This window comes from Mastigoproctus giganteus, chromosome 3 (assembly GCF_048544385.1).
Source record: "Mastigoproctus giganteus isolate SK-2022 chromosome 3, ASM4854438v1, whole genome shotgun sequence".
Classification (NCBI taxonomy): Eukaryota; Metazoa; Arthropoda; class Arachnida; order Uropygi; family Thelyphonidae; genus Mastigoproctus; species Mastigoproctus giganteus.
Window position 1 is genome coordinate 193,147,631 of NC_143577.1, and position 14,820 is coordinate 193,162,450.

General features: G+C 35.9%; 1 protein-coding gene across 2 annotated transcripts in view; it reads left to right on the top strand.

The window, feature by feature from the left end:
* The window catches only part of Sec10 (Exocyst complex component Sec10), a 225,498-nt gene that overhangs the window by 38,850 nt on the left and 171,828 nt on the right, over positions 1–14,820 (top strand). For both annotated transcript variants that reach the window (XM_090369552.1, XM_090369553.1), the window contains exon 4: positions 836–900. In XM_090369552.1, coding sequence (XP_090225678.1) covers positions 836–900 — 65 coding nt within the window. The remainder of the gene's footprint in view (positions 1–835; positions 901–14,820) is intronic.

A 14,820-nucleotide genomic window follows, 5' to 3' on the forward strand; every position in this document is an offset into this window, starting at 1 on the left:
AGAGAAAAAATATGAAATTGTGAAACTCTTTGAGCGAAATGAAAGAAAGACCATTTGATATTGCACGTGTTTCAGACCTAAATGAGGCAAACTCCGAGAATTAGGAAGAATACAGAGAAAATAAAAACTTCCATAGCAGGAACAACTCAAAATGTAACAAAATCCATTAGATCAAAACACAAAGAATTGGAAGAGATGGAACGTCTGTTTAGATAGAAGATCAAACAAAGAACAAGTTTGCTTACGATAGAAGCAAAAGCATTAGCAATATTTTATTACGGAATAGTTGTAATAAAATACATAAGTATTTTTTTACGATTATTTATTGTGTTTAGTAATGTTTTAGTTACAAATGTGTGTTCAATCTTGGGTGGTCGGCACCTAACCCTATTTTTTTGGCCTGTTATTTATATTGCAAGAGTTTCTAGGAATACAACTATCGTGCTATACGAGGACTGACTGTGTTAGCATTGCACACCTACAGTGATAGTTTGGTTGATTACTTATGTATTTCTAGGCAAAAAGGAACTGGTATGCAGATTTGTTAACAATATTTTTTCCAATTTATAAAAAAAGGAAGAAACTGTCAAAATTGTTAAACGCTTGTGTACTGGCATAAAAAAAAAAACATTATATGTACACTAGTCTATCATAATTTTTAAAAATTTCAAAGCTACTTTAAAATTGTGTTTCTAAATGATGACAATCAGTAGTATCATCGTTTTGAAATCTAGGTTATTGAACATCTTGTATTTTGTAGCATCTAGTCTTAAAAGCAGATTTGTATATTTTCTGTAATTTCCATTTTTAATGAATTTTAATTTTTTCTTTCAAGTTGTATGAAGCTGCAGATATTATTCAAAAACTTCACCTAATTGCACAAGAGTTACCACCAGGAAGGTAAAATATTAATACAGTGAAAGTTGTACAGCTTGTTTAAATTAAATATTAATTAAATTATATATATATATATATATATAAAAATTATATAAATAAATACAAATAAATTAGAATAAGGATTAAAATAAAAATAAAATAATGCCAGCAGTATGGCAAGACAAGAGCGAAAAGTCAAAATTAAACCTAAATCAAACCAAGCAGGGAGGGAAGAGAGAAAAATATTACAGCAGAAACTCTCTAAAATAATTTAGAAAATCTAAATGTATGAATAATAATTCATTGAATTTTAAAAGCCAATTAAATAGAAATTTAACGGCACCCCCCTCTGATGGGCACCATGTCCAAATTTATGTGAAATATCACCAGCAGAGATGTAAACCACTACAATAAAACAAAAGAAAAATAAACCAAAAAAAAAATTAAATAAATAAAATAAAATAAAAAAATAAAATCGAAATGCAGCGATTCCCTGACCATTATTAGCCTTGTGGTTCTCTGTCAAGATGGGCTGTAATGGTCAGTCTATTTTTTTGGTTTATTTTTGTAAATGTGTTTTTAAATTTTTGTTTTATTGTAGTGGTTTACATCTCTGCTGGTGATATTTCACATAAATTTGGACATGGTGCCGTTAAATTTCTATTTAATTGGCTTTTAAAATTCAATGAATTATTATTCGTACATTTAGATTTTATAAATTATTTTAGAGAGTTTATGCTGCAATATTTTTACTCTTGTTACTCCTCTCTTCCCTCCCTGCTTGGTTTGATTTAATTTATGTTTAATTTCAACTTTTTTCGCTCTTGTCTTTCTATACTGCTGGCATTATTTTATTTTTATTTTAATCCCTATTCTAATTTATTTGTATGGTTATATTTCAGGCATCATGTAGAGGAATATGCTTTTTGCTGCCTCTGATGTATGCTATACCCTTTTTATTTTTATTACGAAATATTCAGTTTCCAACTATTTTAAACGTTATTGAAATTTATGCATAATTATATATATATTGCACTAATCACAGCATTAAGTACTTCTAATTACCTATTATTATCACCTTTCTCTTTGTTCTCTGTAATTACAATTTCAGTTCTGTTAGCACTTTGACATTATCTACCTACCTTTATACTCTCCACTTATGTATCCATTATGGTCGTTGGGTTCTTTCTGCTTAAATTAGCAGTGTCCCTGGTCCATAAACCATTAATTAATTAATAATATTTTATACTGTTAAATTCTTATAAAAAGTTGTAAACCACAAGTCATGTCTAGGATTGATTACGCTACCACGAACGGCTTTCTGTACAACCTTATACTTTCCATACCACGGGCTACTTAACAACACATTGAAATTATGGTCAACAACTTTTTTCACTTTTCTTTTCTTTATTTTGGTATAGGTATTTGTTATGTTCATTATGTTTCTTGATATATTATTTTGATTTATTATTTTCACTATGCTTATTGAACTTTTATTATGGATAGACAACATTTACCTACCATACTACATACGCAGAGTAATATGAATTTGACCTCAGGGGCTTATGCTCTGTATAGCCCCTTGATACACTCTATTATTCCTAAACATACACATATTACATGCACATTACAGAACAAATCAGTATCAAATGCTTCCAGCCTAGCTAGCTCTGGGATAACAGCCTCACATTCCAATTCTTCTATGCAAAACCTCAAATACAATAAATATAACGATAGGCTTGGTCTTACCTGCCCATATATGCACCCCCAACTTATTACCAGCAATAGTAATGATCCCATTTTCTGCAAGTATAGCAATGTGGTATACCTTATCACTTTCCTTACTTGCAATATAAAATATGTTGGCCAAACCAGCAACAAACTGCATCTAAGACTTAATCTTTCATAGGTTTGACATTAAAAACTATAATAAAAGCAATGGCAAACAAGAACAGGAAATAGAGTACAAGCATTTTCAGAAGCATTGCTTCACTAATATCCACATCTCTATCTTAGCCCATATACCTGACCCTGTTTTAAGAAATAGATAGGAAGAAATATTTATGTTGAAACTGAAGACACTGTATCCTTATGGCCTCAACAACAAATTTAGCCATAGTATCATTACCAGCTGTATAGAAGATCTCTGTATTTATGAAAAATTTCAAATGGTTAAATGTATAAGCAAGCCAAGATGCATCAAAAAAAGCATACCTAGAACCAATAATAATTTAAACAGTCACAAACTAGGTAGCTTTGCCCAGACTAGAACCAATTGGGATAATAATGACATAGAGGTGGGTGCAGCAGATACATAATCTGCTCTTCAATACAAAACATAGTGTCCTAAAAGCACTATATAAATTCATCCACAGTTATGAATTCAAATCTAGACACCTATTCCACCTGTTAAGTGACATTTGTAAATTTAAGCTAAAATCATTAAATTATAATATTAATAAGGAACATTCTACCATCGTACTAAAATTTCATACCACCACCATGGACTGCATCACTATAAACCATTGCATTAACTCACATGCAAATCTTCTTCCAGCTAAATGCCAAAATATAAAAATCAAAGCCAGATACAGATATACTAAACCTTTTGTCCTTCTGGCCTGTAATTACAAATCCCTTACTACCAATAGGGATATAGAAGAATCAGACACCAGCACATGCATTTGGCACAAGGCAGAATTACAGCTATATGTTAATCCCCACCATGGACATGTAATAACTGGTAAACTGGAGATAATACCTTACCAGGAGCTGAGAAAGATTCGTTCTTATGGTTACATATGCAGGTTGTATACAAAAACCAGCCTAACCACATTCAAAAAGCAGTTGTATCATGACCTCCTCAACTGCTGCTTCATGCTAGCTTATAAATACTACACATCTATTGAATCTTTCCATATGTGGATAAATACTATGTCATCCAAACTTATAAATAATTATAAAGCCTTAAAATTACATGGATCTCCACCTGCAGTATCTCCATACTTAAAAAACAATTATCAGAGCTGCATGACCAGTTCATCATCACCCCAGTCAACAAAGCTGCCAGCAACTATGCCTTCATATATATGTAAAGCTTTTTACTTTCATACACTAAATGCTGAACTCAATTCTAGTGAAACATAGAAGCCTGTGACCAATAATGGCAATATCATAACAAAAAAGTTAATAGCTATCAATAAAAAATTAACACTTAATATTAATAATCAGAGTTTTCCATACATATACTTCATACCAAAGTTCCATAAGAACCCAATAAGCTTCAGATTTATTACTTCATGCAAGTGCAGCTATACATACAAACCTGGTAAGACTTTGGAACAGTTAGCATTAGCAGAGGCATACGATGCAAGAAAGCAAGCTTATGCAGAATAAGCCAAAAAAAAAAAAGTTCCCATTTCATCCCTCCATTCGTTCAGCTGATAGCCTAAATAAATTTAAGGTCAGCCTTAAATTTATTTAGGCGTTTAGCTTCCACAACAAAAGATGGAAGCCTGTTCCACCAGTCAACTACCCGCTGGCTAAAGGCAAATTTCTGCACATCTACTCTACAACTATCTTTCCTCAATTTGAATCTGTGCTCCCTCAGGTTTTTAATCTGAGCAAGAGGAAGAATCCCATCAGGATTCAGCTTGCTCAACCCATTCAAGACCTTATACACCTCAATCAGATCACCTCGCAGGTGCCTACTCTCCAGGCACTAAAGTTTGCAGAAATTAACTTTTTTGGTAAGAGCACCACTTTGTTCCCCCTCACCAATTTTGTTACCCTTCTTTGTACTTGTTCTAGCAATTCTACATCCTTCCTAAAATGAGGTCTCCATACCTGTACACAGTACTCTAAGTGTGGCCTGACCACTGCCTTGTATAATGGGATAATCACCTCCCTATCCCTGCTAGCAAAATTCCTATATATTATCGACAAGACTCCATGACCTGCCCTGGCAGCCCTTCTGCACTGGTCAGAAAACTTCATATTTGACTACACAATTACCCCCCAGGTCTTTCACTTTCCACTTCCCTGAGTGTAGTATCACAGAGTTGATACGTTTCTCTTCGGTTATCGCTACACATATGCAGTACTTTGCATTTGTCAATGTTAAACTTCAGTTGCCACTTCTCAGCCCATTTTCCCAACTTATCTAGATCGAGTAGCATACTGTCTTTACTGTTATTAACAACCCTGCTAACTTGGACATTAAACCTGATATACCTTCATCAATATCATTGATAAATATACAAAACAACAATGGGTCCAACACCGAACCCTGGGGAACTCCACTAATAACATTTGTCCACAAAGAGCAGTGTCCATTGATTACCACTCTCTGTCATCTCCCACTCAACCATCCCTTAATGCCATACCTCTCCAATTTGTACAGCTGTCTTCCATGTGCAACAGTACCAAAAGCTTTCCTGAAATCCAAGTATATGATATCAAAATTATTTTTGGCATTCAGTTCCTTTGTGACTACATCATAGTATCCAATCAAATTGGTCAGACAAGACCTCCCTTTAACAAACTCATGCTGTGCCTTAACTATTACTACAGTCTTGTCTAGATGATCCTGCAATGGTTCTTTAACCAGTGATTCCATTATTTTCATCGGAACACAAATTAAACTAACAGGTCTGTAGTTATTTGTGTCACCTTTTGAATCCCCTTTGTGAATTGGTGATACATTAGCACACCTCCAGTCCATGGGGACCTCCCCTGAGTCCAAGGAAGCTCTCATAATTATGGCTAAGGGTTTGCTTACTTCCTTTGCTGCCTCCTTTAATATAACTGGGTAGATCCCATCCACCAGGTGCTTTCCTTATGTTTAACTTCAACAATTTCTCCTCCACTTTGCTCTCAGTTATTACAAAATAATTTAACTCCCTGTTAATGTTTGATAAACCTCTAACACTCCCCTCATTGAACGACTCCTCATGTGTGAATGTAGATGCAAAATACTCATTCAGTTTAAAAGCTACCTGATCATGATCATCAATAGTCAACTCAACTATGTTAAGTGGTCCAATCTGATTCATCCCTTTCCTGCTAGAGTTTACATAAGTAAAGAACTCTTTGCTGTTTTTCTTTGCATCCTTTGCCAAGGATTTCTCATAATCTGCCTTCGCCTGCCTAACCTCCTTTGTGACTTGATTACAGACTAGTTTATACCTGCATTGGCTGTTGTGTCACCTGATACGTTATATATGCATCCCATACATTCTTCTTCTCTGCCACAAGCCTCATTAATTCATCTGACATCCATTTAGGCCTAAACCTTGAACAGTATTTCTTAGTTGGAATGAAAAGCCTAGTAGTCTACAAAATTAAGTCCCTGAAGGCTTCCCATTTAGAATTCAATGTTGCTAACATCATCAGTTGATCCTCATCATCACTGTACAGAATTTAAAAACTGTCTGAGACCACTGTAGTCACCTTTACAAAAGCAAAAGTCCTTCCTTTTAGCCTTGATGGTAGTTACATCTTTAAGTAATTTCCACATCAGTACATTGTGATCACAGTCACCCAGTCACTCCTTTATCTGCAAATTCTTAATGCACGAATAATCACTACTGATAATCAGATCAAGAGTATTACTCCCTCTGTTTGCCTCTCGAACATGTTGGTGTAGAAAACAGCCATCCAATAAATCCACAAAAGTCTTGCTAGTGTGAAAGTGACCAATCTACATGTTCCAGTCAATATCTGAACGTTAAAATCCCCCATCATAAGACATTCTGATTTACTGGTCCACTCTATTTCTCTGCACAATTGCTCATTATACTCATCAGATTCATTAGGCCTATAACACACACCTACTCTCATTTTTCCTTTTCTAGTGCTTATTTCCCACCAAAAAAAAACTTAACACTGCATTTTCCACCAACATCAATTGGATGCACTTCCTTAGAGTTTTATGTTTCTTAACTAACAGCATAACCCCTCCTCCCTTCCTGTCCTGTCTATCCTTTCTGTACACATTGTACTCCCCAAATTCCAATTCTGCACTGCTTATATCTGTGTGACACTATGTCTCTGATATCCCAACAATATCTGCCTTTGATGTCTTGACTAGCACTTCAAGCTCATCAAATTTATTAACTATACTATTAGTACTGGTCTACATGCAATTATACATGCACCTGTTCCTACTCTTATTTACCCTAATACAGCCCATGTATTTACTTTTTTCCACTATGACTCCCAGCAGTCCTGGAAATCTCCATTATCTTGCACTTAGTTGCAGGGTAATGGAGATTTCCAGGAAAAAACTGCAGGCAGAGGCAAAAGTTTTCAAACTCACCTAACACTGCCTCAATAACATCAGCAAATATTCTTGCACCCTTTTTATTTAAGTGTATCCCATCCCTGTAGTAGCAGTCTCTCCTGTCAACAAGCGCAGACCAGGCTGAAAAAAAATTCTACCCCTTTAGCCTTGCACAATCTCTCCAGGGCTGAATTGATTAGGGATCTGGATTGATTGAGTAGGAGACCGGCGGAATTATTTAGCAAGTATAGGTCACTGTTGAAAAAAAGCCGTGAATTAGGGTTGAATTTGAAAGTGTCTGCAATTCTGCCCAGACACAATAGGAGGGAGTATATGATGAGAGCCTTGTCGATCAATTCGGCCCTGGAGGGATTGTGCAAGGCTCAAGGGGAAGAATTTTTTCCAGCCTGGACTGTACTTGTTAACAGGAGAGATTGCTTCTACAGGGATGGGATACACTTAAATAGAAAGGGTGCAAGAATTTTTGCTGATGCTGTCGAGGCAGTGTTAGGTGGGTCGGAAAACTGCTAGTTGGGGGGGATACAAGGACTAATAGATTAACAGTAGCCACTGGCAGAGGTGGAAGTGATTCTTGCACTGCTTCTATTGAAATGAGCAGAAGCCTGAAAAACAAGATGCAGGATATTTCAGAGACTGCTGGGAGTCATTGCGGTACAAGTAAACACATGGGTTGTGTTAGGGTAGCTAAGAATAGAAACAGGTGCATGTATACCTGCGTGTACACCAATGCTAGGAGTTTGGTAAATAAATTTGATGAATTTGAGGTATTGCTCAAAACATCAAAGGCAGATATTGTTGGGATATCAGAGACGTGGTGTCACACAGATATAAGTAATGCGGAACTGGAATTTGGGGAATACAATGTGTATAGAAAGGATAGACAGGACAGGAGGGGAGGTGGGGTTATGCTATTAATTAAGAAACACAAAGTCCAAGGAAGTGAAGCCAGTCGACATCGATGGACAGGGCAGTGTCGAGTCAGTTTGGTGTGACATAAGCATAGGGAAATCAAAATTGAGAGTAGGAGTGTGCTACAGGCCTAATGACTCTGATGAGTATAATAAGATATTGTACAGGGAAATAGAGTGGGCCAGTAAATCAGAGAGTCTTATAATTGGGGATTTTAATTTCCCAGATATTGACTGGAATTTGTGGGTTGGTCACTCGCACACTAGCAAGGCTTTTGTGGATTTATTGGATGATTGTTTTCTACATCAGCATGTTCGTGAGGCAACAAGAGGGAGCAATACTCTTGATCTGATTATCAGTAGTGATTCTTCATGCATTAAGAATCTGGAGATAAATGAACCACTAGGTGGCAGTGATCACAGTGTGTTGAAGTGGGATTTACTCAAGGAGGTAACTACCATCACAGGTAAAGGGAAGGGTTTTTGTTTTCATAAAGGCGACTATGATGGTCTGAGACAGTATTTAAATTCTATACAGTGGGACCAACTGATGATGTTACCAACAGCAAACTCAAAATGGGAAGCATTCAAGGAACTAATCTTGGAGGCTACCAGACTTTACATACTAAGAAATATTGTTCAAGGTTTAGGCCTAAATGGTTGTCAGATGAACTAATGAGACATGTGGCAGAGAAGAAAAATGCATGGGATACATACAAATTAATGGGTGACATGGAAGCCTATGATAGATATAAGTTGGTCTGTAACCAAGTCACAAAGGAGATTAGGCAGGCAAAGGCAGACTACGAAAAATCCTTGGCAAAGGATGCAAAGAAAAACAGAAAAGAGTTCTTTACATATTTAAACTCAAGAAGGAAAGGGATGAATCAGATTGGTCCACTGGATATTGATGGTTCAACAGTTGAGGATCCTGCTCAGGTGGCTAACAATCTAAACGAGTATTTTGCATCTACATTCACGCATGAGGAGTTATTCAGGAAGGAGAATGATGTAGGTAAAGTAAACATTGGCAGTGAGCTGGATGATTTTGTAATAACTGAGAGGAAAGTGGAGGAGAGATTGTTGAGAATAAACATAAAAAAGGCACCTGGGGTGGATGGGATCTATCCAGTTATATTAAAGGAGGCAGCAAAGGAAGTAAGCAAACTGCTAGCCATAATTATGAGAGCTTCTTTGGACTCAGGGGAGGTACCCATAGACTGGAGATGTGCAAATGTAACCCCAATTCACAAAGGAGGATCAAAGGCTGACACAAGTAATTATAGACCTGTTAGTTTAACTTCTGTTCCAGGTAAATTAATGGAGGCACTGGTTAAAGAAGCACTGCAGGATCATCTAGACAAGAATTCAGTTATAGCTCAGATGCAGCATGGTTTTGTTAAGGGCAGGTCTTGCCTGACTAATTTGATTGGGTACTATGATGTAGCCACAAAAGAACTGGATGCAGGGAATAACTTTGATATTATATATTTGGATCTTAGAAAGGCTTTTGATACTATTGCACATGGAAGACTGCTGCACAAATTGGAGCAGTGTGGCATTGGAGGCAAATTGCTGCTATGGATAAGGGGATGGTTGAGTGGCAGAAGACAGAGAGTGGTAATCAATGGACACTGCTCAACGTGGACTAATGTTATTAGTGGAGTTCCTCAGGGTTCAGTGTTAGGTCCGTTGTTGTTTTCGGTGTTTATGAATGATATTGATGATGGGATATCAAGTTTAATGTCCAAGTTTGCAGATGATACAAAGGTTGGCAGGGTTGTTAAGGACACTACTGACGCTATGCTGCTGCTGCAACAGGATCTGGAAAGGTTGAACAGATGGGCTGAGAGGTGGCAAATGAAGTTGAACATTGACAAATGTAAAGTACTACATATGGGAAACAGTAACCCCAGAGCAACGTTATCAACTCTGCGGTACTACACTGACAGTGGTGGAGAATGAAAAGGACCTGGGGGTAATTGTGCAGGCAGATATGAAGTTCTCTGAGCAGTGCAGACGAGCTGCAAGAGTAGCTCATGGTGTCTTGTCAATGATATACAGGAATTTTTCTAGCAGGGATAAGGAGGTGATTATTCCCTTGTATAAGGCAATGGTTAGGCCACATCTTGAGTACTGTATACAGGTCTGGAGGCCTCATTTCAAGAAGGATGTAGAGCTGCTGGAACGGGTACAGAGAAGGGCAACAAGATTAGTGAATGGAACAAAGGGTTGGTCTTACGAAGAAAGGCTTAAGTTTTGCAAATTACAGAGTCTGGAGACTAGGCACTGGCGAGGTGATCTGATAGAGGTGTATAAGGCTTTGAATGGTTTGAGCATGCTCAATGCCAATGGGATCCTTCATCTTGTTCAGAATAATCACCTCAGAGGGCATAAATTCAAATTGAGGAAGGACGGATGTTGGATAGATGTGTGGAAATTTGCCTTTGGCCAGCAGGTGGTTGGTTGGTGGAACCGACTTCCATCACTTGTTGTTGAAGTTGATAGCCTAAACAAATTTAAAGCTGAACTGGACAGGTATTTCGAACGAACGGAGGGGTGAAATGGGAGTGGTGTGTGTGTTTTTTTTTTTTTTTTTTGGCTGATGCTGAATAAGCTTGCTTTTTTGCATCATATGCTAATGATTGACAAGGCTCTCATCATATCCTCCCTCCTGTTGTGTCTGGGCCGAATTGCAGACACTTTTGCATTCAACCCTAACTCATGGCTTTTTTTTCAACATTGACCTGTAGTTGTTGAGTAAATCTGCAGATCTCTTACTCTTAATGTCATTGGTTCCAACTTGTATAACATCACCTTTTGTACCCTTAAAAGATGATATCTGCTCTACAACGTCATCAACTTTTGCCCGTGGCAGACATACCCTGGTCCTGTTCCACGTATCATTCTTGCATAGTATATTCCCTGTCTCCCTGACAATAGAGTCACCAACAATAAAATGAAACTGTTACTGAAACCCGTCATTAACATGCTACTTGACAGCAGGATTATCACCAACAATATCCCCATTTTAAAAGCTTTGCATAATCCCATATACAAACCTTTGATTTCCATAGCCTGTTCACCAGAATTAATCAAGCTAATCTGAAGCTTGTCTTAAATAATCCATATAATAAATACAAACAAATAATAGACTGTAAACCAACATATTGGAACAACAGTTTACCAACAAACCATAGGTACCTCTATGAGTAGCCCTGCCAGTTGCATCATTGCAAATTTATGCTGTACTGCTGTGAAACCTCACTGCCTCTGAATATCTGCTATGTTTAGGTACATAAACGATTTATTTGTAGCAAATTGCCCCAATTTCCTTCAAGATCATGCCAATATATATCCTGAAGAATTCACCTTGGAAAAAACCAATAATAATAACAACCTTGCAACCAAACTACCTTGATTTAGATATACCGTATTTCCCTATGTATAAGACGCACCTTTTTTCAAAAAATTTGCAGTCTAAAAACTGGGTGTGTCTTATACAGTGGTTGTAGATTTTTTTACGTGCAATTCCCACTTGTTGTCTTTGCGCTCATTGTTTCGCACTTGTTACCGGTATATTAGGTTACGTTTTGCCACGTTCTGCCCAGAAATGGCTCAGAAAAGATTTTCGTACAATGCTGAATTGAAATTATGAGGATTTGTATGGATTTTATGATGAATAAAACTTTATGTAATACATTTTTTTTTCATATTTCGGCCCCCAAAATTAAGGTGCGTCTTGTACATGGGGAAATATGGTAGATCTTAATAACCCTCAGACCACAGTCAATATATACAATAAACCAGAAGCCTTCAACTTCAGTGTCTTTAACTTCATGCATTGGCATTGTAATAAAGTAAATCCTTGATTTAACGGACCCTTATATTTATCGGATTTAACGGGCCAGACAAATAATAATACAGTAATGTACATATTGATCTCGACCATATTATTTTTTTTTAGGTTATACAAAACTTCAATTACCTATTTCCGTTATTGTTTTGACAATTACCTACTTTTATTTTTATAATCAAATTCAGGAAATTGTTTTTTATTTTTTCTGAAAACATGTTCAAATAGCTGTTTTCCCAGATTACAAATAAGAGCAGGCAATGACTTGCGAGCTGAATGTGACTCGGGACACTAAACTGCAGGTCTGCCAACTCGCTTTGTTTCGGTCTCAGTCTACCTCAAGCTATCATGTGGTCAGGTTGTATACAGAGTGTTTCTGTGATTTCTGAATTGTGACTTTATTTATTAAATAATTTTGCAAACCTTACAATTTAAAATGGCATCAAGTGATAGAGGAGTTAAAAGAAAGCGTGTGAACTTAAATATAGCTCAGAAATTAGAACAAGATGTCTCAATAGCACGCGTATGTGAAATTTACCATGTTTCTGATATCCGTAAATTAAAGGCCAAATTGCAACATTTTATATTTACAACAGAATATTACATATTCTTTATTATAATTTAATAATTTTATATTGCACAGTACTGTATATTGTATTAAAGCTTTTTTTTTTTTTTACATTAAGACCAATACCCACCCCCCCACCCAAGTTACATTCGATTTAATGGACTTTCAACATTAATGGACACTCCTTTCCCCTATTAGTCTGTTAAATCAAGGGTTTACTGTATCTCCAAAAAGATACATGCTAATATCATTCTGTCTCAATGTATCAGAATAGCCGCTATATGCAATAGCAAAAAATTGATAGTTAACAATATCAGAAACCTCTGCAATAAGCTTTTACACAACCAGTATTAACTACACCATTGATATCAATAATATCATGACCAACTGATATTCTACAGCTGCTTGGCTTGTACATAATGTGTAGTCTATACTCCTAGCCTCTTTGGTGTCTTACAAACATAGAAAACTTGTATCCACTTATTGGCTAACCTAGGAGTATATTATTATTTTATTTTTTATTATTCATTTATTTTTTAACTTTTTTATCTTTTTATTATTTTATGTACCACACAACTGGCTTAAACACTGAAGTATGCTTACAGAACTTTGTTCAGGGTCCTACTGTAGGAACAGGAATAGCAATCCCGAACTGCCCGATCAAGATCTATTTGTGTTTCTTCCACATTCTTTATGCTTTCCTACCTTTCTATATATTTTTATTTCTTGTGAGCCATTAGTTTATCAAATGCAATAATCGACATGCTCCTTTTCTGCTGTAAACACTGTTCATGCCTAAACAAAGTTTAGCGACTATTTAACGCTACTTTGCAAGCTTGTTACTCCTTTCTATCCTAGGATGCATTATTTAATAATACGTGTTTAATACCTACCCCTATTATATATTCGACATTTAATTTAATCTAACTTAGTTTCTAACTGATGACATGTAGGGTAGCCAGTGTAATTTAATTTTACTTTACATTATTTTAATCTTGATTATTTCCTTAAATTTCTGATTTCTTACACACGGGGTCACTAGCTTAAACCATAAATCCTTCACAACCGATTTACAATATACTTTTTATTACCCTCCACTGCAGTACAGACCCTCTCCATGGTCATAAACCTACTCAACCTCAGCAAGTTATCCCACTTCTTAATCTTTGCATTCTGTCTCTGTCAGGTCAGCAATGAAGTATATGTAAGCCATATGACTTAAATTTAAATTTTAACCGTTATCTTCAATACTGAATTTTCACGTGTACCACATACTGCGTATATTTCATGTCAGAAACAGAGGCTGTACTTCTTGCCATTTTTTCCTTTGATTTTGGCAGCTGACCCCAGAAGAAGACACTAAAGTCGTAGGACACACAGCATTAAGTACTTCTAATTACTTATTATTATCATCTTTCTCTTCTTTGTTCTCCATAATTCCAATTCAGTTCCGTTAGCACTGTCACATTATCTACCTACATTTATACTCTCCACTTAAGTATCCATTATGGTTGTTGGGTTCTTTCTGCTTAAATTTAGCAGTGTCCCTGGTCCTTAAACCATTAATTAATTAATTAATAATATTTTATACTGTTAAATTCTTATAAAAAGCTATATATTTATATACAGTCAAAGCTCTTTATAGCAACTCTCTTTTTAACATCCCAGAACATTATAACAACTGTGTGGTAGGTCCTGGCTGGTTTCCCATAAACCTAATACTGTTTTACATTTGTTATAATGATCTTGAAAGATGAATGCATTTTCTTTAATGACCAGAAAATTTCAAATACTCCACCTTGTTTTTACTTTTTTATTACAATATTTGTATATCAAAATGAAAGAACACTAATTTATTGAAGTTAATAAGCTTGTAGGCTGACCTTGAGAAATCACTTGTTGGCATAATGAAATTAACTTCAATGGGAAATTCATTTTATCATACATAATGTATAATAAAATGAATTTCCAGTCAAAGTTATTTTATTACACCAACAAGTGAGTTCTCATTGGCTGGCCTGCAACAAGTGGTTTCTAGTTGAAGTTAATTTTTATATATAGACTGTGTTTATTGATAAGGCTCATACAAAGCAGGTAGCTTTGTCAGTTGCAGACAAAATTAAATGGTGTGTATTTTAAGATTGACACCGCTAAACAGTTTAGAATTTCTAATATTATGCTGTACATCATTTTGAAAAATTTAAAGCATGGAAAAATTTGCCGCTTGGGTAGGATTAGAATAAAAAAGATAAAATATCCAGATCTTGAAAAGGTACTTCTGGAATGGCTAATGATGATACATGCAAAA